At 44.7% G+C, this 23,777-nt stretch overlaps 1 protein-coding gene across 1 annotated transcript in view; it reads right to left on the minus strand.

Moving 5' to 3' along the window:
• The window catches only part of LOC129846350 (beta-1,3-N-acetylglucosaminyltransferase lunatic fringe-like), a 28,412-nt gene extending 7,473 nt beyond the window's left edge, over positions 1–20,939 (minus strand). Inside the window, exons 1-4 of the mRNA XM_055914273.1 lie at positions 20,283–20,939; positions 4,956–5,004; positions 3,887–3,989; positions 2,547–2,700 (exon numbers count right to left, since the gene is read on the minus strand). Coding sequence (XP_055770248.1) covers positions 2,547–2,700; positions 3,887–3,989; positions 4,956–5,004; positions 20,283–20,735 — 759 coding nt within the window. The 5' untranslated portion in view covers positions 20,736–20,939. The remainder of the gene's footprint in view (positions 1–2,546; positions 2,701–3,886; positions 3,990–4,955; positions 5,005–20,282) is intronic.
• Positions 20,940–23,777: the final 2,838 nt, after the last annotated feature.

Consider the following 23,777-nt stretch of genomic DNA (forward strand, 5'->3'; position numbering starts at 1 on the left):
TTACTCAAATCAGTTCATGTGCAGGACTGGCACTGTTTCCCTACTTGTCTACGCCAGGTTCTCTTGACACTCATGTAGCATTCTATAGGGGCCTTCGTGTTTCAGATAGTCACTTCCTCTCCCGGGTGACCATACCTCAGCTGAGTCTGAGTATTGGGACGCCGACATAGATTGTTGTCTTTGGTCGGAGCAAATGCCTTGTCTGCCTGGACGTGGTGTGTACGGTGGCTGCCCGGCGCTAAACCCGGCTCCTGTGCGCTCTGTCACCGGTTACGGAAGGCTACTCAAAGCGAGAGCACAGCCAGTTTCTGTCTCAGTCAAGCACTGTTTGCCTCTCTTACTTGTGGATGAAGGGTCCGGTCTCTCCTCTGTGGTCCGGTCCTACATAGAGACTTTCAAGACCAGGGCAGCTAACAAGCTCTGCATAGCGTGCTAGCTATTCCTCCCCACGGTGGAGTTGCTCTGCGTAGCGTGCTAGCTATTCCTCCCCGCGGTGGAGTTGCTCTGCGTAGCGTGCTATCTATTCCTCCCCACGGTGGAGTTGCTCTGCGTAGCGTGCTAGCCATTCCTCCCCACGGTGGAGTGGCTCTGCGTAGCGTGCTAGCTATTCCTCCCCACGGTGGAGTTGCTCTGCGTAGCGTGCTATCTATTCCTCCCCACGGTGGAGTTGCTCTGCGTAGCGTGCTAGCTATTCCTCCCCACGGTGGAGCTGCTCTGCGCAGCGTGCTAGCTATTCCTCCCCACGGTGGAGTTGCTCTGCGCAGCGTGCTAGCTATTCCTCCCCACGGTGGAGTTGCTCTGCGTAGCGTGCTAGCTATTCCTCCCCACAGTGGAGTTGCTCTGCGTAGCGTGCTATCTATTCCTCCCCACGGTGGAGTTGCACAGCGTAGCGTGCTATCTATTCCTCCCCACGGTGGAGTTGCTCTGCGTAGTGGGCTACCTATTCCTCCCCATGGTGGAGTTGGTCTGCGTAGCATGCTATATATTCCTCCACACGGTGGAGTTGCACAGCGTAGCGTGCTATCTATTCCTCCCCACGGTGGAGTTGCTCTGTGTAGCGTGCTAGCTATTCCACCCCACGGAGGAGTTGCTCTGCGTAGCGTGCTATCTATTCCTCCCCACGGAGGAGTTGCTCTGCATAGCGTGCTAGCTATTCCTCCCCACGGTGGAGTTGCTCTGCGTAGCGTGCTAGCTATTCCTCCACACGGTGGAGTTGCTTGGGGTAGCTCTCTTGTGTAGTATACGTAACGTTAAGTTGCTTGGTTATTCTAAACGGACCGTGCTGCGGTCAAAGATGCTAGCTAGCCGAGCTTAGACTAAAGAGCCTCCTGGCTAATATCTAGCTAGCATGCATACCTTCCGGTGAATGAAGCTTACTAGTGTTCCCCGTCGTTATAGCAACACAATTACTATTTTCAATTCCTGGAGTTGGAGGGAGTGGAGAAAGCGCGGCTTGCATGCTCCTCCGATGAGGAAGCAGCCCCAGAGGATCTGGCTTGGGTAACCTGGAGAGATGGGCCTTAGCACGGGTCTGAGCGACATGTGCACCGCTCCACAAAACCATTACTGTGACGACAGTGTCCCCATGTTTTGTTACGTCAAACGGGGCACTACGTCAGCTATTACCCTCGGTGCCCATAGGGGAGTCGGGATTCATGCAGACTATACAGTGTCACTGAAGCACAACGTGTGTTGGAAGCTTGTCCATGTTTAATGCCCCTCTGGTACCCCTCGTTCAAATGGTGTTCAAGGGGTTTATCAATCACCCCAGGGTGGGAGTAATACGTTGGGTGATTCGCTCTCTGTCCACAAGGGGGCACCCCTCCCCATAGATGGCCCATTACTGGGATTCATTGCTGATTCCTGCCTGTAGCTCCCTCACCATGCGTTAAGATCTACATCGGCCCTGCATCAACACAACTTTATCTATCTCGTTAAGTGCATTCAGGTGTGCTGGGCCCTGCCCACTAATGCCGTTTGTTTGAATAGACTAAAAGTAACAGCTTTGTATGAGTTAAAAAACACGGCATGCTATCTCCCTCTTGGTGGACTAATTCCATGGATAGAGAACAGAAGATCATAGGTTCAAAACTCACACAATAATAAAGAAATGGGTTTGCATGATTAAAGCCTTAGCAAACTCATTTCCATGTGTCCTATCTATACTTGGAGTTCCAAACAAATAACCTAAACTAAGCTAGCGGTGTTGAAACCTTCAGTGAAAAGTTATTTGAAAATACTCCAAATACTCTTTTAAGCATTTAGAGAATGTTCTCAGAACGTTATTTAGTTAACAAAAAGAAAACAATAAATCCATTCTCAGAACATTATTAAAAGCTCCCAGGAAAACTTTCAGGGAACCATAGTAACCATAGCAAAACGTTCTCAGAACATCCCTGCAACCTCAAAATGTACGTTCCCACAACTTCCAAGGAACCAAAATGTGCTTGCTGGATTATTATATAGTCACAAAAACAAAATAATGGTTAAAATGAGAAGAGAAACATGTTTTAGGTTAGTGAACACATTACTTCCTGGTTCCTTACCGTGTGGGAGTCGCCAAACCTCTCGGTGGCTTCTAGTGGTCGGTCGAGGCTAGGCCGGCCAATGTAGACATCGTGGGCGTGGCTGTAGTGAGACAGGAGCTTCACAAGGGGACGTATGTTCACGTAGTTATCATCATCCACGTGGCAGAACCACCTAGAAGGGTTAACCACAATCAGTATCCACATGGCAGAACCACCTAGAAGGGTTAACCACAATCAGTACCATTATCCACATGGTCAGAACCACCTAGAAGGGTTAACCACAATCAGTATCATTATCCACATGTTCAGAACCACCTAGAAGGGTTAACCACAATCATTATCCACATGGTCAGAACCACCTAGAAGGGTTAACCACAATCAGTATCATTATCCACATGGTCAGAACCACCTAGAAGGGTTAACCACAATCAGTATCATTATCCACATGGTCAGAACCACCTAGAAGGGTTAACCACAATCAGTATCATTATCCACATGGTCAGAACCACCTAGAAAGGTTAACCACAATCAGTATCATTACCCACATGGCAGAACCACCTAGAAGGGTTAACCACAATCAGTATCATTATCCACATGGTCAGAACCACCTAGAAGGGTTAACCACAATCAGTATCATTATCCACATGTTCAGAACCACCTAGAAGGGTTAACCACAATCATTATCCACACGGTCAGAACCACCTAGAAGGGTTAACCACAATCAGTATCATTATCCACATGTTCAGAACCACCTAGAAGGGTTAACCACAATCATTATCCACACGGTCAGAACCACCTAGAAGGGTTAACCACAATCAGTATCATTATCCACATGGTCAGAACCACCTAGAAGGGTTAACCACAATCATTATCCACACGGTCAGAACCACCTAGAAGGGTTAACCGCAATCAGTATCCACATGGTCAGAACCACCTAGAAGGGTTAACCACAATCAGTATCATTATCCACATGGTCAGAACCACCTAGAAGGGTTAACCACAATCATTACCCACATGGTCAGAACCACTTAGAAGGGTTAACCACAATCAGTATCATTATCCACATGGTCAGAACCACCTAGAAGGGTTAACCACAATCAGTATCATTATCCACATGGTCAGAACCACCTAGAAGGGTTAACCACAATCATTATCCACATGGTCAGAACCACCTAGAAGGGTTAACCACAATCATTATCCACATGGTCAGAACCACCTAGAAGGGTTAACCACAATCAGTATCATTATCCACATGGTCAGAACCACCTAGAAGGGTTAACCCCAATCAACCTGACTTTGATTCTTCAGCCATCAACTGCCAATTTTGTCATTGCGGTTGGTGTGTGTGTGTGTCTTACTTCTTGCCAGAGCTGATGAAGGTGTCGTATTCGACGGCCATTTTACAGGACAGAGCCTGGCGACTGTGAGCCGCTGAACAGTTAGTATTGATCATGTGACTCCCTGTAGGAATAACATCAATCAATCAGTCAGACAGTCAGTAAATGAGCCCTGGGGTCAAATGATGCACAGCACACATTTCAGCACAACACAGTATGTGACTCTGTATGAGTCAGAAATATTAGCTTCCTTTTATAGTCTGGCACCTCTAGCATAACAATTTTAGCTTCCTGTTATAATCTGGCACCTCCAGAATAACAATATTAGCTTCCTGTTATAATCTGGCACCTCTAGAATAACAATATTAGCTTCCTGTTATAATCTGGCACCTCTAGAATAACAATATTAGCTTCCTGTTATAATCTGGCACCTCTAGAATAACAATATTAGCTTCCTGTTATAATCTGGCACCTACAGAATAACAATATTAGCTTCCTGTTATAATCTGGCCCCTTTAGAATAACAATATTAGCTTCTTGTTATAATCTGGCACCTCCAGAATAACAATATTAGCTTCCTGTTATAATCTGGCACCTCTGGAATGACAATATTAGCTTCCTGTTATAATCTGGCACCTCCAGAATAACAATATTAGCTTCCTGTTATAATCTGGCACCTCCAGAATAACAATATTATCTTCCTGTTATAATCTGGCACCTACAGAATAACAATATTAGCTTCCTGTTATAATCTGGCACCTCTAGAATAACAATATTAGCTTCCTGTTATAATCTGGCACCTCCAGAATAACAATATTATCTTCCTGTTATAATCTGGCACCTACAGAATAACAATATTAGCTTCCTGTTATAATCTGGCACCTCCAGAATAACAATATTATCTTCCTGTTATAATCTGGCACCTACAGAATAACAATATTAGCTTCCTGTTATAATCTGGCACCTCCAGAATAACAATATTAGCTTCCTGTTATAATCTGGCACCTCCAGAATAACAATATTAGCTTCCTGTTATAATCTGGCACCTTTAGAACGTGTGTATGTATGTGTTTTTATTTTTGAATCTCACCCATCCTCTTCCTCAGCCTGTCATCTTCTCCGTCGGTGAATACGTACGTCTGAAAACACACACACAAAGAGAAGGTCAGTGTGTGTGTCTGTCATTAATGTAGTGTGAATAGTGAGCCCACGCTACTCTGTAGAACAATAGTCAGACAGGATGAGTCCCATATAGTACACTATTCCCTATAGGGGAAGGACGGCTCATTGTAATGGCTGGAACGGAGGCAAATGGAATGTCATCAAACACATGGACACCATGGAAACCATGTGTTTGAAACCATGTGTTTGGTGTCTTGGATACCGTTCCACTGATTCCACCCCAGCCATTACCATGATCTAATCCCCAATCAAGGTGCCACCAACCTCCTGTGATATATATGTATATACACACACACACACACACAGTGCGTTCTCCAAGTATTCAGACCCCTTGACTTTTTCCACATTTTGTTATGTTACAGCCTTATTCTAAAATTGATTACATCGTTTTTCCCCCTCACCAGTCAACACATAATACCGCATAATGAAAAGGCAATTTTATTTTTATTTTTTAATTGTAGCAAATGTACACAATATTAAAAACTGAAATATCACATTTACATAAGTATTCAGACCCTTTACTCAGTACTTTGTTGAAGCACCTTTGGTAGCGATTACAGCCTTGAGTCTTATTGGGTAGGATGCTACAAGCTTGGCACACCTGTATTTGGGGAGTTTCTCCTATTATTCTCTGCAGATCCTCTCAAGGTCTGTCAGGTTGGATGGGGAGCGTCGCTGCACAGCTATTTTCAGGTCTCTCCAGAGATGTTCGATCGGGTTCAATTCCGGCTGGTCCACTCAAGAACATTCAGACACCTGTCACGAAGTCACTAATGCATTGTCTTGGCTGTGTGCTTAGGGTAAGGTGAACATTGGAAGGTGAACCTTCGCCCCAGTCTGAGGTCCTGAGCACTCTGGAGCAGGTTTTCATCAAGGATCTCTCTGTACTTTGCTTCGTTCATCTTTCCCTCAATCCTGACTAGTCTCTCAGTCCCTGCCGCTGAAAAACATCCCCACAGCATGATGCTGCCACCACCATGCTTCGTGGTGCCAGGTTTCCTCCAGACGTGACACTTGGCATTCAGGCCAAAGAGTTCAATCTTGGTTTCATCAGACCAGAGAATCTTGTTTCTCATGGTCTGAGAGTCCTTTAGGTGCCTTTTGGCAAACTCCAAGCGGGCTGTCATGTGCCTTTTACTGAGGAGTGGCTTCCTTCTGGCCACTCTAACATAAAGGCCTGATTGGTGGAATGCTGCAGAGATGGTAGTCCTTCTGGAAGATTCTTCCATCTCCACAGAGGAACTCTGGAGCTCTGTAATGGTGACCATCGGGTTCTTGGTCACCTCCCGACCAAGGCCCTTCTCCCACCGATTGCTCAGTTTGGCCGGGCGGCCAGCTCTAGGAAGAGTCTTGGTGGTTCCAAACTTCTTCCATTTAAGAATGATGGAGGCCACTCTGTTCTTGGGGACGTTCAATGCTGCAGAAATTCTTTGGTACCCTTCCCCAGATCTGTGCCTCGATACAATCCTGTCTCGGAGCTCTACTGACAATTCCTTCGACCTCATGGTTTGGTTTTTACTCTGACATTCACTGTCAACTGTGGGATCTTATATAGACAGGTGTGTGCTTTTAAAAAATCATGTCCAATCAATTGAATTTACCACAGGTAAGTAAAATTAAAACTACTTTCCGAATGTACTGTAGTACACTATATAGGAGTGAAGACAAGGGGTCTGGATGTATTGTAGTGCACTATATAGGAGTGAAGACAAGGGGTCTGGATATACTGTAGTGCACTATATAGGAGTGAAGACAAGGGGTCTGGATGTATTGTAGTGCACTATATAGGAGTGAAGACAAGGGGTCTAGATGTACTGTAGTGCACTATATAGGAGTGAAGACAAGGGGTCTGGATGTATTGTAGTGCACTATATAGGAGTGAAGACAAGGGGTCTAGATGTACTGTAGTGCACTATATAGGAGTGAAGTCAAGGGGTCTGGATGTACTGTAGTGCACTATGAAGGAGTGAAGACAATTTGGGCCCCAGTCATCCGGTTTCATCAGGTTATTGTTAGAGAAATTAAACTGAAAACATTGTTCCAGCTGACTGGTCTAAAAAAGATCAACATTCTGTTCCATCATTGTTCCAGCTGACTGGTCTAAAACAGATCAACATTCTGTTCCATCATTGTTCCAGCTGACTGGTCTAAAACAGATCAACATTCTGTTCCATCATTGTTCCAGCTGACTGGTCTAAAACAGATCAACATTCTGTTCCATCATTGTTCCAGCTGACTGGTCTAAAACAGATCAACATTCTGTTCCATCATTGTTCCAGCTGACTGGTCTAAAACAGATCAACATTCTGTTCCATCATTGTTCCAGCTGACTGGTCTAAAACAGATCAACATTCTGTTCCATCATTGTTCCAGCTGACTGGTCTAAAACAGATCAACATTCTGTTCCATCATTGTTCCAGCTGACTGGTCTGAAACAGATCAACATTCTGTTCCATCATTGTTCCAGCTGACTGGTCTGAAACAGATCAACATTCTGTTCCATCATTGTTCCAGCTGACTGGTCTGAAACAGATCAACATTCTGTTCCATCATTGTTCCAGCTGACTGGTCTGAAACAGATCAACATTCTGTTCCATCATTGTTCCAGCTGACTGGTCTAAAACAGATCAACATTCTGTTCCATCATTGTTCCACAGTGTTGTTTTTCACTACAGGTGAAACTGCACCTGTTTCCTTCCTCTGACACATGTCATCATGTAATGTTACACACACACACACACACACACACACACACACACACACACACACACACACACACACACACACAGACACACACACACACACACACACACAGACACAGACACAGAGGGTAAGGGTAGTTTATCCACCACAGCCACAGTATTGAGTGGAGACAGACAATAGTTCTGATACTGGATCTGAGCCAAGACTAAGGTAAACCACTCAGCACCATAACAGCTGCTGACCAGTCCAGTGGTGTGTGTGTGTGTGTGTGTGTGTGTGTGTGTGTGTGTGTGTGTGTGTGTGTGTGTCTGCTAGTGTGACATTCAATGATAGACCATACACATACAGTCTCAGTCAACAGTTTGGACACACCTACTCATTCCAGGGTTGTTCTTCATCTGGACTATTTTCTACATTGTAGAATAATAGTGAAGACATCAACACTATGAAATAACACATATGGAATCATGTAGTAACCCCAAAAAAGTGTTAATTAAACAAATCAAAATGTATTTTATACGTTAGATTCTTGAAAGCCCCCCTCCCTCCGAGGTATTAGCATACAGCTGCTGTAGTTAACTAGAGAAGGCTCCCTGGGACAAAATCTTTGTTCCAACTCTCTCTGACACATTCCTCACATTACTCCCACTGCCGTGTGTGTGTGTGGTTGTGTGTGTGTGTGTGTGGTTTTGTGTGTGTGTGGTTTTGTGTGTGTGTGTGTGTGGTTGTGTGTGTGTGTCTCCCACTTCAACAGTTCCCACTGTATAATGAGTTGGCATTACTGTGGGATAATAAATATGTCCCGACCAGTTAAAAGCCCTAGAACGTTATTATATTGTACAAATTAATTCAAATAAATTAATGGTTACTATTATTAAATAACCACATTTTAGTAGTAGACAACATTTGTGTGTGTGTGTGTGTGTGTGTGTGTGTGTGTGTGTGTGTGTGTGTGTGTGTGTGTGTGTGTGTGTGTGTGTGTGTGTGTGTGTGTGTGTGTGTGTGTGTGTGTGTGTGTGTGGTATGTCTGTCTGTGTGTCTGTCAGAACTCAGGAAGCCAGCATCAGCCAGGCGTACCCCGGACTCCCCCAGGCAGGAAAGACCCACCCTGAGACCCCCAAATAAACATAGACACATCCCTGCCCCCTGCCTAGTGCAGCACATGGGCAAAACAATCTCATTTCCCCCATTTTCCGTGGTGTTGTGTGGTTCTCTTAACACACACGGACACACAGGGACACACAGGGACGCACAGGGACGCACAGGGACGCACAGGGACGCACAGGGACGCACAGGGACGCACAGGGACGCACAGGGACACACAGGGACACACACGACAGACAGGGTCAGTGTTTTGATGAGTGTGTCAACACCTCTCTCCAGCTTCCAGCTCCCATACTGATATTAGATTACATCTGTCTCTCCTATAACCACTGTCTCTCTCTCCTGTAACCACTGTCTCCGTCTCTCCTGTAACCACTGTCTCTCTCTCCTGTAACCACTGTCTCCGTCTCTCCTATAACCACTGTCTCCGTCTCTCCTATAACCACTGTCTCCGTCTCACCTATAACCACTCTCTCTCCTATAACCACTGTCTCTCTCTCCTGTGACCACTGTCTCTCTCTCCTGTGACCACTGTCTCTCTCTCCTGTGACCACTGTCTCTCTCTCCTGTGACCACTGTCTCTCTCTCCTGTGACCACTGTCTCTCTCTCCTGTGACCACTGTCTCTCTCTCCTGTGACCACTGTCTCTCTCTCCTGTGACCACTGTCTCTCTCTCCTGTGACCACTGTCTCTCTCTCCTGTAACCACTGTCTCTCTCTCCTGTAACCACTGTCTCTCTCTCCTGTAACCACTGTCTCTCTCTCCTATATAACCACTGTCTCTCTCCTGTAACCACTGTCTCCGTCTCTCCTATATAACCACTGTCTCTCTCTCCTGTAACCACTGTCTCTCTCTCCCATATAACCACTGTCTCTCTCTCCTGTAACCACTGTCTCTCTCTCCTGTAACCACTGTCTCTCTCTCCTGTAACCACTGTCTCTCTCTCCTGTAACCACTGTCTCTCTCTCCTGTAACCACTGTCTCTCTCCCCTGTAACCACTGTCTCCGTCTCATCTGTAACCACTGTCTCCGTCTCACCTGTAACCACTGTCTCTCTCTCCTATAACCACTGTCTCCGTCTCTCCTGTAACCACTGTCTCTCTCTCCTATAACCACTGTCTCTCTCTCCTATAACCACTGTCTCTCTCTCCTATAACCACTGTCTCTCTCTCCTATAACCACTGTCTCTCTCTCCTATAACCACTGTCTCTCTCTCCTATAACCACTGTCTCTCTCTCCTATAACCACTGTCTCTCTCTCCTATAACCACTGTCTCTCTCTCCTATAACCACTGTCTCTCTCTCCTATAACCACTGTCTCCGTCTCACCTGTAACCACTGTCTCTCTCTCCTGTAACCACTGTCTCTCTCTCCTGTAACCACTGTCTCTCTCTCCTGTAACCACTGTCTCTCTCTCCTGTAACCACTGTCTCTCTCTCCTGTAACCACTGTCTCTCTCTCCTGTAACCACTGTCTCTCTCTCCTGTAACCACTGTCTCTCTCTCCTGTAACCACTGTCTCTCTCTCCTGTAACCACTGTCTCTCTCTCTCCTGTAACCACTGTCTCTCTCTCCTGTAACCACTGTCTCTCTCTCCTATATAACCACTGTCTCTCTCTCCTGTAACCACTGTCTCTCTCTCCTATATGACCACTGTCTCTCTCTCCTGTAACCACTGTCTCTCTCTCCTGTAACCACTGTCTCTCTCTCCTGTAACCACTCTCTCTCTCTCCTATATAACCACTGTCTCCGTCTCTCCTATAACCACTGTCTCTCTTATAACCACTGTCTCCGTCTCTCCTGTAACCACTGTCTCCGTCTCTCCTGTAACCACTGTCTCCGTCTCACCTGTAATCACTGTCTCCGTCTCTCCTGTAACCACTGTCTCCGTCTCTCCTGTAACCACTGTCTCTCCGTCTCTCCTGTAACCACTCTCTCCGTCTCTCCTATAACCACTGTCTCTCTCTCCTATAACCACTGTCTCTCTCACCTGTAACCACTCTCTCCGTCTCTCCTATAACCACTGTCTCTCTCTCCTATAACCACTCTCTCCATCTCACCTATAACCACTGTCTCTCTCTCCTGTAACCACTGTCTCTCTCTCCTGTAACCACTGTCTCTCTCTCCTGTAACCACTGTCTCTCTCTCCTGTAACCACTGTCTCTCTCTCTCCTATAACCACTGTCTCTCTCTCTCCTATAACCACTGTCTCTCTCTCTCCTATAACCACTGTCTCTCTCTCTCCTATAACCACTGTCTCTCTCTCTCCTATAACCACTGTCTCTCTCTCTCTCCTATAACCACTGTCTCTCTCTCTCTCCTATAACCACTGTCTCTCTCTCTCTCCTATAACCACTGTCTCTCTCTCTCCTATAACCACTGTCTCTCTCTCTCCTATAACCACTGTCTCTCTCTCTCCTATAACCACTGTCTCTCTCTCTCCTATAACCACTGTCTCTCTCTCTCCTATAACCACTGTCTCTCTCTCTCCTATAACCACTGTCTCTCTCTCTCCTATAACCACTGTCTCTCTCTCTCCTATAACCACTGTCTCTCTCTCTCCTATAACCACTGTCTCTCTCTCTCCTATAACCACTGTCTCTCTCTCTCCTATAACCACTGTCTCTCTCTCTCCTATAACCACTGTCTCTCTCTCTCCTATAACCACTGTCTCTCTCTCTCCTATAACCACTGTCTCTCTCTCTCCTATAACCACTGTCTCTCTCTCTCCTATAACCACTGTCTCTCTCTCTCTCCTATAACCACTCTCTCCGTCTCTCCTATAACCACTGTCTCTCTCTCCTATAACCACTGTCTCTCTCACCTGTAACCACTCTCTCCGTCTCTCCTATAACCACTGTCTCTCTCTCCTATAACCACTCTCTCCGTCTCACCTATAACCACTGTCTCTCTCTCCTGTAACCACTGTCTCTCTCTCCTGTAACCACTGTCTCTCTCTCCTATAACCACTGTCTCTCTCTCCTGTAACCACTGTCTCTCTCTCCTATAACCACTGTCTCTCTCTCTCCTATAACCACTGTCTCTCTCTCTCCTATAACCACTGTCTCTCTCTCTCCTATAACCACTGTCTCTCTCTCTCCTATAACCACTGTCTCTCTCTCTCCTATAACCACTGTCTCTCTCTCTCTCCTATAACCACTGTCTCTCTCTCTCTCCTATAACCACTGTCTCTCTCTCTCCTATAACCACTGTCTCTCTCTCTCCTATAACCACTGTCTCTCTCTCTCCTATAACCACTGTCTCTCTCTCTCCTATAACCACTGTCTCTCTCTCTCCTATAACCACTGTCTCTCTCTCTCCTATAACCACTGTCTCTCTCTCGCCTATAACCACTGTCTCTCTCTCTCCTATAACCACTGTCTCTCTCTCTCCTATAACCACTGTCTCTCTCTCTCCTATAACCACTGTCTCTCTCTCTCCTATAACCACTGTCTCTCTCTCTCCTATAACCACTGTCTCTCTCTCTCCCCTATAACCACTGACTTGACAGTATTTTCTCCTCAATCAGCAACCATGTATTTGTGTGTGTGTGTGTGTCCCTGTTTGTATGTCTGTGTGTGTGTGTGTGTGTGTGTGTCCCTGTGTGTATCCCTATATGTGTGTGTGTGTGTGTGTGTGTGTGTGTGTCAGTAGTCCAGTCTTTCTCTCCAGCTGTGTGTTCTCGTCAGCCCTGTCCATCTGTGAGCTCTTAAACCCTCCAGAGGAAAACCAGCTTGTGTGTGTGTGTGTCTCTGTGCGTGTGTGTGTGTCTCTGTGCGTGTGTGTCTGTGCGTGTGTGCGTGTGTCTCTGTGCGTGTGCGCATGTGCGTGTGCGTGTGTGTGTGTGTGTTTGTCATTGTTAAGACCCCACAGAGGAAACTACACTGTCTCATACAGGGGAGAGAGAGAGAGATAATGGTGAGAAGAGAGAAGGGGGAGGAAGGTTAGGAGGCAAGCCAGGATTGGAGTTTTACAACACAGGAAACTACATTAATAGAACAATAACAAGAGAGAGAGAGACAGAGACACAGAGATAGAGAGAGAGAGAGAGAGAGACAGAGCGAGAGACAGAGAGAGAGACAGAGAGACAGAAAGAGAGAGAGACAGAGAGAAAAGGAGAAAATTTTTATAACAATCAACCACTATAACAACCAAGTAGCTAAAGTCTCCTGGTAACGTCACAACTACCTCTGGGCAACATATTGTTAAGGTTACCTCTGCCAGGGTGTGTGTCTGTGTGTTTACTCTCCTAAACATCACACACATACCTCTTCACTTCCCACAAGAAAGAGAGAGAGTTCCCAGGGTGTGTGTGTTTAGTATTCCCTTACTCAGCAGTCCTACAGTAGCCTATAGGGGCATGACTTTAACACACACCTGAGAGTAGACAAAGGAATGTCTACACACACACACACACACACACACACACACACACACACACACACACACACACACACACACACACACGAGTCAACACAGACATAGGTAAACACAGTGCTTTCCTTTCTCTGTTCAGCCAGGTTGCTTATGACCCACTGTGAATTTATGATCCATCCAGGTAAGCAGGACGTCAGGAGATGACTCATGACTGCAAAACCGTCCACTAGGGGGGCGACGGTGAGCAATATTACCATCAAGTAGGCTTGTGTTTTGATAAGGCATGGTGGAAATGGATGGTGGATAGTGATGGGGGGAAAACAAATACATTTACATATTGCAATATTATTTATGGAGGATATTCTATCGATACTTTACATTTTTTGTTAGGTAGCGTTGGTTAGCACTAGTCAGCTCTACCTGGCGCTAGTCGGCTCTACCTGGCGCTAGTCGGCTCTACCTGGCGCTAGTCGGCTCTACCTGGCGCTAGTCGGCTCTACCTGGCTCTAGTCGGCTGTACCAGGCGCTAGTCGGCTGTACCAGGCGCTAGTCGGCTGTACCAGGCGCTAGTCGGCTGTACCAGGCGCTAGTCGGCTGTACCAGGCGCTAGTCGGCTGTACCCGGCGCTAGTCGGCTGTACCCGGCGCTAGTCGGCTGTACATGGCGCTAGTCGGCTGTACCCGGCGCTAGTCGGCTATACCCGGCGCTAGTCGGCTGTACCCGGCGCTAGTCGGCTGTACCTGGCACCAAAACTCCGGTATTTGTCATTCTGTATTTTGTTCTTCATTGTATTTTTCCATTGTGAGCCAAACATGTTTTCAGGACTTTTATTTCCATGACTGATCAACACTAGTTTCCTCATGTCTGTCTCTTGTCTCTCTGTAGCAGACATATAGTAAGCAATATGTTTGGAACATCAAATCGCAATAAAATTGTAGTATCGAATCACAACAAATACAGATGTAGGATCTTAATTTGATCACTCTTTTGTTGCTGAGAATTTTCCTGCAACACAGGAAATGCTAACTTGTGGTATAGTCGAGCTACAAAAAGGCTTCTAAAGTATGTCATTTCCACTTCAAAATGTCAGACTTGATTTGCAATAACGAAAAATGTATCAACCCCTACCAAAAAATGTCCATGAACTATAATCCACATAATAATTCATATTTCCAAACAGGCTCACATTAAGATCTTACATAGAATTGTGAGAATCGCAATACATATCGTATGGCGATAATATCATATTGTGAGGTCCGCGTGAAATTCCCAGCTCTAATGGCGGACAGGTAGAGGCCGTGAGCTCCGTCTCCGAAGGTCTCGTGTTCCATCCATTTATTTACACCCGAATCCCAAACCTTAACCATTCAGAATGAATGCATCAACTAAACCTTTGACATCAGACGTTGATGAACAAACGTGGGATTCTGCAGTGAGACTGTGAGAGCTTGTCGCTCTGTTTACATATCAACACAGACTAGTGTCTGGTGTGTGTGTTTTTGATGGTTTTTAGTCTAACTCCCAAATGGCATATGGTCTCTGGCCTCTGGGCTCTGGTGAAAAGTAGTTGACTATATAGGGCTCTGGTGAAAAGTAGTGCACTTTATAGGGAATAGGGTTCCATTTGGGATGTACATTTAGACTCAGACAATTACAATTGATCACTCTCATAGATTAGCCTTACAATTAGCCACACTCATAGATTAGCTTTACAGTTAGCCACTCTCATAGATTAGCCTTAAAATTAGCCACACTCATAGATTAGCCTTACAGTTAGCCACTCTCATAGATTAGCTTTACAATTAGCCACACTCATAGATTAGCCTTACAATTAGCCACTCTCATAAATTAGCCTTACAATTAGCCACTCTCATAAATTAGCCTTACAATTAGCCACACTCAAAGATTAGCCTTACAATTAGCCACTCTCATAGATTAGCTTTACAATTAGCCACACTCATAGATTAGCCTTACAGTTAGCCACACTCATAGATTAGCCTTACAGTTAGCCACACTCATAGATTAGCCTTACAGTTAGCCACACTCATAGATTAGCCTTACAATTAGCCACACTCATAGATTAGCCTTACAGTTAGCCACACTCATAGATTAGCCTTACAGTTAGCCACACTCATAGATTAGCCTTACAGTTAGCCACACTCATAGATTAGCCTTACAGTTAGCCACACTCATAGATTAGCCTTACAGTTAGCCACACTCATAGATTAGCCTTACAATTAGCCACTCTCATAAATTAGCCTTACAATTAGCCACTCTCATAAATTAGCCTTACAATTAGCCACACTCAAAGATTAGCCTTACAATTAGCCACTCTCATAGATTAGCTTTACAATTAGCCACACTCATAGATTAGCCTTACAGTTAGCCACACTCATAGATTAGCCTTACAGTTAGCCACACTCATAGATTAGCCTTACAGTTAGCCACACTCATAGATTAGCCTTACAATTAGCCACACTCATAGATTAGCCTTACAGTTAGCCACACTCATAGATTAGCCTTACAGTTAGCCACACTCATAGATTAGCCTTACAGTTAGCCACACTCATAGATTAGCCTTACAGTTAGCCACACTCATAGATTAGCCTTACAGTTAGCCACACTCATAGATTAGCCTTACAGTTAGCCACACTCATAGATTAGCCTTACAATTAGCCACACTCATAGATTATCCTTACAATTAGCCACACTCATAGATTAGCTTTACAGTTAGCCACATTTATAGATTAGCCTCTCCTTACAGGCTACAGGTAGCTACTTTCTCTACAGGTAGCTACTCTTTCTACAGGCTACAGGTAGCTACAGGTAGCTACTCTCTCTACAGGCTACAGGTAGCTACTCTCTCTACAGGCTACAGGTAGCTACTCTCTCTACAGGCTACAGGTAGCTACTCTCTCCGACAATGAGTGGAGATGTACACTGAGTGTACCAAACATTAAGAACACCTGCTCTTTCCATGAGCCAGACTGACCAGGTGAATCCAGGTGAACGCTATGATCCCTTACTGATGTCACTTGTTAAATCCACTTCAATCAGTGTAGATGAAGGGGAGGAGACAGGTTAAATAAGGATTTTTAAGCCTTGAGACAAATGAGACATGGATTGTGTATGTGTGTCATTCAGAGGGTGAATGGGCAAGACAAAATCAAAGTGCCTTTGAACAGGGTGTGGTAGTAGGTATGGTAATAGGTGCCAGGCGCACCGGTTTGTGTCAAGAACTGCAAAGCTGCTGGGTTTTTCCTGAGCAACAGTTTCCCGTGTGTATCAAGAATGGTCCACCACCCAAAGGGCATCCAGCCAACTTGACACAAATGTGGGAAGCATTGGAGTCAACATGGACCAGAATCCCTGTGGAACGCTTTACACCTTGTGGAGTCCATGCCCCGACGAACTGAGGGCAAAAGGGGTTGGTGCAACTCAATATCAGAAAGGTGTGCTTAATGTTTTGTACACTCCGTGTATAGTATTCTCTACAACGCCGGCACAGTCTGCTGTAGATAGTTCAGCTCTGTGATTAGATTCTATAGTATCCTCTATAAGGACAAAGCTCTACCAGTCTGTTGTAGATCAGCTCTATGATGACATTATATAGTATCCTCTATAAGGACATAGTTCTACCAGTCTGTTGTAGATCAGCTCTATGATGACATTATATAGTATTCTCTATAAGGACATAGTTCTACCAGTCTGTTGTAGATCAGCTCTATGATGACATTATATAGTATCCTCTATAAGGACAAAGTTCTACCAGTCTGTTGTAGATCAGCTCAATGATGACATTATATAGTATCCTCTATAAGGACATAGTTCAACCAGTCTGTTGTAGATCAGCTCTATGATGACATTATATAGTATCCTCTATAAGGACATAATTCTACCAGTCTGTTGTAGATCAGCTCTATGATGACATTATATAGTATCCTCTGTACGTCCTTTTTAAAGAAACATGATAATGACTTTTTGATTTCAGTTTGTTTTCTGACACAAGCGGGGAGAGAGAAAGAGAGTTCTTCTCCGTTTTCATTCCTTCGTCTCCTACGTCCTCTGATCTGCCTACCGGGAGTAATCTTCATCGGCTCCAGTTTAACTTTACAGGTTGACTGTCTCGCGCTTTGGTCAGAGCGTGGAGGCAATGAAAGTGAGCCGGCGTAACTAATCGTGTCGAAGGGGTATTTCAGGGAGAGGAGGGTTTGGGGTTTCTCGGGGTTACCCCTGGGAACATACACCGTGAAGCCTTCTGATGAATGCAGATGCATTGGAGGCCTCACTAAAACTGTAGCATACACCATGTTGTTCTCACTACGTTTTGATTAGAGTCATTCAGAGGAACTTAAAGTTCTCATCCTAATGTAGCTATGGGTCGACTAGGACAAACACACATCACAGTCCTACTGTAGTAAGTTAAACTATCCTTAATACAGTAGCTATGGGTCGACTAGGACAAACACACATCACAGTCCTACTGTAGTAAGTTAAACTATCCTCAAAACAGTAGCTATGGGTCGACTAGGACAAACACACATCACAGTCCTACTGTAGTAAGGTAAACTATCCTCAATACAGTAGCTATGGGTCGACTAGGACAAACACACATCACAGTCCTACTGTAGTAAGTTAAACTATCCTCAATACAGTAGCTATGGGTCGACTAGGACAAACACACATCACAGTAAGTTAAACTATCCTTAATACAGTAGCTATGGGTCGACTAGGACAAACACACATCACAGTCAAACTGTAGTAAGTTAAACTATCCTCAATACAGTAGCTATGGGTCGACTAGGACAAACACACATCACAGTCATACTGTAGTAAGTTAAACTATCCTTAATACAGTAGCTATGGGTCGACTAGGACAAACACACATCACAGTCCTACTGTAGTAAGTTAATAAACTATCCTCAATACAGGAGCTATGGGTCGACTAGGACAAACACACATCACAGTAAGTTAAACTATCCTTAATACAGTAGCTATGGGTCGACTAGGACAAACACACATCACAGTCATACTGTAGTAAGTTAAACTATCCTCAATACAGTAGCTATGGGTCGACTAGGACAAACACACATCACAGTAAGTTAAACTATCCTTAATACAGTAGCTATGGGTCGACTAGGACAAACACACATCACAGTCCTACTGTAGTAAGTTAAACTATCCTTAATACAGTAGCTATGGGTCGACTAGGACAAACACACATCACAGTCATACTGTAGTAAGTTAAACTATCCTTAATACAGTAGCTATGGGTCGACTAGGACAAACACACATCACAGTCCTACTGTAGTAAGTTAAACTATCCTTAATACAGTAGCTATGGGTCGACTAGGACAAACACACATCACAGTCATACTGTAGTAAGTTAAACTATCCTTAATACAGTAGCTATGGGTCGACTAGGACAAACACACATCACAGTCCTACTGTAGTAAGTTAAACTATCCTTAATACAGTAGCTATGGGTCGACTAGGACAAACACACATCACAGTCCTACTGTAGTAAGTTAAACTATCCTCAATACAGTAGCTATGGGTCGACTAGGACAAACACACATCACAGTCCTACTGTAGTAAGGTAAACTATCCTCAATACAGTAGCTATGGGTCGACTAGGACAAACACACATCACAGTCCTACTGTAGTAAGTTAAACTATCCTCAATACAGTAGCTATGGGTCGACTAGGACAAACACACATCACAGTAAGTTAAACTATCCTTAATACAGTAGCTATGGGTCGACTAGGACAAACACACATCACAGTCCTACTGTAGTAAGTTAAACTATCCTTAATACAGTAGCTATGGGTCGACTAGGACAAACACACATCACAGTCATACTGTAGTAAGTTAAACTATCCTTAATACAGTAGCTATGGGTCGACTAGGACAAACACACATCACAGTCCTACTGTAGTAAGTTAATAAACTATCCTCAATACAGGAGCTATGGGTCGACTAGGACAAACACACATCACAGTAAGTTAAACTATCCTTAATACAGTAGCTATGGGTCGACTAGGACAAACACACATCACAGTCATACTGTAGTAAGTTAAACTATCCTCAATACAGTAGCTATGGGTCGACTAGGACAAACACACATCACAGTCATACTGTAGTAAGTTAAACTATCCTTAATACAGTAGCTATGGGTCGACTAGGACAAACACACATCACAGTCCTACTGTAGTAAGTTAAACTATCCTTAATACAGTAGCTATGGGTCGACTAGGACAAACACACATCACAGTCCTACTGTAGTAAGTTAAACTATCCTCAATACAGTAGCTATGGGTCGACTAGGACAAACACACATCACAGTCCTACTGTAGTAAGGTAAACTATCCTTAATACAGTAGCTATGGGTCGACTAGGACAAACACACATCACAGTCCTACTGTAGTAAGTTAAACTATCCTTAATACAGTAGCTATGGGTCGACTAGGACAAACACACATCACAGTCCTACTGTAGTAAGTTAAACTATCCTCAATACAGTAGCTATGGGTCGACTAGGACAAACACACATCACAGTAAGTTAAACTTTCCTAAATAAAGCTGTTATTAGCAAAGTCAGGTACTAGTAAGAAAAGTGCTGTTATTGTGAAACGTCCCTCTGCTCGAGTTGAGGCTCCGCTACTTACAGTTTAGCCTAATTATCCCTGTAGCCTAGCAACCATGACATGTTCCGTTGCCTCGGACAGACTTTAGATGCATTGGTAATATAATGCCACTAACTTGTGTGTGTTTATATTTCTGTGTAATTATTCAAACTAGTTTTTCTTCCGTTTTCCTCTTTAAAAAATATAGTATTTGTCCTATCACCTGTTGCATGTTTAGAATAATTGGTCATTTAATTTCACAAACAACAACAATAGCAATGTGTCCAATGGGCTAGCCTGGCAGTTCAGAGCGTTATAATCGAACGGGTGCTGGGTCAAACCGCAGAGCCGACTAGGTGAAAGATGTGTCATTTTGTCCTTGAGCAAGGCACTTCATTCCTGTAAGTGTAACGTTTTTCGTATTACCTGTAGCATGTTTGTAGAGATCCACGTGTCCAGCAGTAGGTCCAGCCTGGTGTGGTGGTATTTCTTGGTGGTTTTCACCGCTATGAACACATCCGCCGGACTGAGCTCCTCCACCGGTGTAGGATCACTAGCCTTCACCGCTCTGTGCTCCACCGCCCGCTTCCCCCGACTCAACTCACTGAAGTACGCTGAGAAACCCTTGACCTGGGTAGCCTGACATTTCTCCCCGACCCGATCCTCGCCTGGAGCTTGGTTAACAGTTTTGTCATTATTATTCATGCTGTTTAAACTTTGCAGGGAGCGAGTCCCGAACTCTCTCCCGGGGGAACCTTCCTCCACGAGAGTCCCCTGGTGTTTGAGAACGGCGACGAGAAGAAACATCATCACGAGGCAGGTGAACAAGGCTTCTCCAGTCGTGGAGAGGGCGCGCTTCCTCCAGACGCCTTTTGACATCTTGCTACACGTTTACAAATCTAAAATAGACTGTTTATAATCCCATACAATGGCGAGCAGTGCAAGCATTGACAATAAAAGTGCACGTCTATTCCACTGCGACAAAACTCACAGACTAGGGAGACATCTGGCTGTTCATCCTGGTTTGCTTCTCTCACTCTCTCACTCCGTCTCTCTCTATATTACTGGACTGTTCCATTCTAACCTACGGTTAGTTCCAACGGCAGCTACCAGTGGGAGAGAGCCACGCCTGTAGGCGGGACTAGTCTCCTCTCCAGCCACTAGCCGCTCTGAGCGCACTCTGTTTGGGCGTGACCGAGGAGCAAGAGGCGGGCCGGGCACTTGGAAGACTTCCGTTGTCAATCAAAATAAATCTACAGTATAGCAAATTATTATTATACATTTGTCTCAACTGTCATTGTATGCATAATAATTTATCCAAAATAAGTTTACTATGAAAATGTGAATTACCTAATACATTTTTAATTACTTATTTGTTAACTAATACATGCATAAATAGGTGAATTTGTAGCTCGGGGAGAAAGTAGTTGCCTCGGTTGGAACGTCGCGGCGTTCTGTCCTGCGCTCTGGAATGTTGGCGGCCGCGGTTCCTTGCAGACAGATGTTGGAGCAGCATGACAGCGGCGCGTATGTAGTGCTGCCAACCAGAGGAGATGACAGATCACACACACACACACACACACACACACACACACACACACACACACACACACACACACACACACACACACACACACACACACACACACACACACACACACACACACACACACACACACACACACACACACACACACACACACACACACACACTACCAGTGTAGTTGTGCCAGCAAACATGGTTCCAAATCTGTGGAATGTTTCCTCTTCAACAATAAAGTGCTTGTCTGAGCAACTTTTTCACAGACGATCTGTGAAGCGCACAACACACACACGTACACACACACACGCACACATACACACACAAACAGACACAGACACACACACAGACACACACAAACAAACAGACACACACACACACACACACACACAAACAGACACAGACACATAGATGTGAAAAAAATCTTTACAAATCTACCAAATCAACCCCTTGAAGGTTGTATGTGTCTGATGTTAACGTTACGTTTTTGGTTTGTGTTTCTCCTCCCTCTCCTCTTCCCACTCTCCCCTCCTCCCTTATTCAAGGACAAGGACAAAGAGAAGAGCTGACCTGTATTCAAGGCTCCAGCCCAACAGCATTACATCTGTTCTGTTCAAATACACACCCTGTGTGTGTGTGTGTGTGTGTGTGTGTGTGTGTGTGTGTGTGTGTGTGTGTGTGTGTGTGTGTAGAGGTTCTTGTACAATGGATGTGATGTACCGACTAAAGAGCTAATAACAGATACACTGTGATGTGGGATGGACCACGGCTCTAGTCAGTTAAATCTCTCTCTCTCTCTCTCTCTCTCTCTCTCTCTCTCTCTCTCTCTCTCTCTCTCTCTCTCTCTCTCTCTCTCTCTCTCTCTCTCTCTCTCTCTCTCTCTCTCTCTGTGTCATCTTCTCCTCCTCTGGTGTTATCTCCACAACGTTCCAAAATTCCCGGATCAAGGTCATGGTTTTCCGAGTCTGATGTGGGGACTTTTCCCTGGATGTCTCCACCCCCTCTGAGCTGATGTATTACTGCTAATAGAATCCAAGTACAGTAACATGGCAAATACAGCAACATGGCAAGTACAGTAACATGGCAAACCACACGTGCACCCATGTGCACACAGACACACACACACACGCACACACACATACACACTCTTACGCAAGCACGCACCAGTGGAGGCTCCTCAGAGGAGGAAGGGGAGGACCACCCAACTCAGTGAATTTAATTTGAAAAAATGAAAATAGTGAAACATTAAAAAAGTGATCCTGTGAAGAATAAGCTATATTAATTATATTCACATGTCATCAAATAAGTGATTAAAACTCACCGTTTTGCAATGAAGGTTTACCGAGTGGCGCAGCGGTCTAAGGCACCTCATCTAAGTGCTAGAGGCGTCACTACAGACCCTGGTTTGATTCCTTGCGGTTTCCTCAACCGGATGTGATTGGGAGTCCCATAGGGCTGCCCCAGGATTTGGCCGGGGTAGGCCGTCATTTTAAATAGGGTTAGGCCGTCATTGTAAGTAATAATTTGTTCTTAACTGACTTGCCTAGTTAAATAAAGGTTAAGTCAAAAAAGTATCCACAACAGCACCTTCTAGGGTAGCACCATGGTGTAGCCGGAGAACAGCTAGCTTCCATCCTCCTCCGGGTATATTGACTTTAACACAAAATCTAGGAGGTGCATGGTTCTCACCCCCTTCCATAGACTTACACCGTAATTATGGCGACTTCCAACCTATCAGAGCTCTTGCAGCATGAACTGACATGTTGTCCATCCAATCAGAGGATCAGAGAATAAATCCAGTAGTGAAAGCATAAGCTACAGCTAGCTAGCACTGCAGTGCATAAAATGTGAGTAGTTGACTCAAAGAGAGAAAGACAATAGTTGAACAGTTTTGAACAAATTCATTACTTCAAAAAATTAAGTAAACACAGCAGAGCTAGCTAGATTTCGTAATATTTTCATATTCCTTTTAGTTTCACTTACTTAGCTAGCTAATGCAACTAATTTAGCCTACTCAACAACCTGACTCAAACAGAGAGAATGCTATTTATGTTAGCTAGCTGGCTAAGGCTAACCAACTCTGCAACTCTTCCAAGTCAATGTAATTTTCGGTTTTATTAATGCATTTCCACAATGGCCCGGTGGTGTAACTGCTAAACTGCTTTCTGTACACTGTACTGTGTGATTGTACACATGGATTGGATTGTGGGTTTACTAACGTCGTAGCTATTTTGACTATGTCGTTAGCTAATATGGTGACAACGGTGTAGGCTGTGTAGCGGTTAGCGGTTATGATATGAAGGTTTGGCTTGGAGAGTTTTTTTTGCCTGGTCAGAGACAGCTGTTGTTTTGTGCACTGAAGTCCACAAGCGAAGGGAAAA

This window comes from Salvelinus fontinalis, unplaced genomic scaffold (assembly GCF_029448725.1).
Source record: "Salvelinus fontinalis isolate EN_2023a unplaced genomic scaffold, ASM2944872v1 scaffold_0493, whole genome shotgun sequence".
Lineage (NCBI taxonomy): Eukaryota > Metazoa > Chordata > Actinopteri > Salmoniformes > Salmonidae > Salvelinus > Salvelinus fontinalis.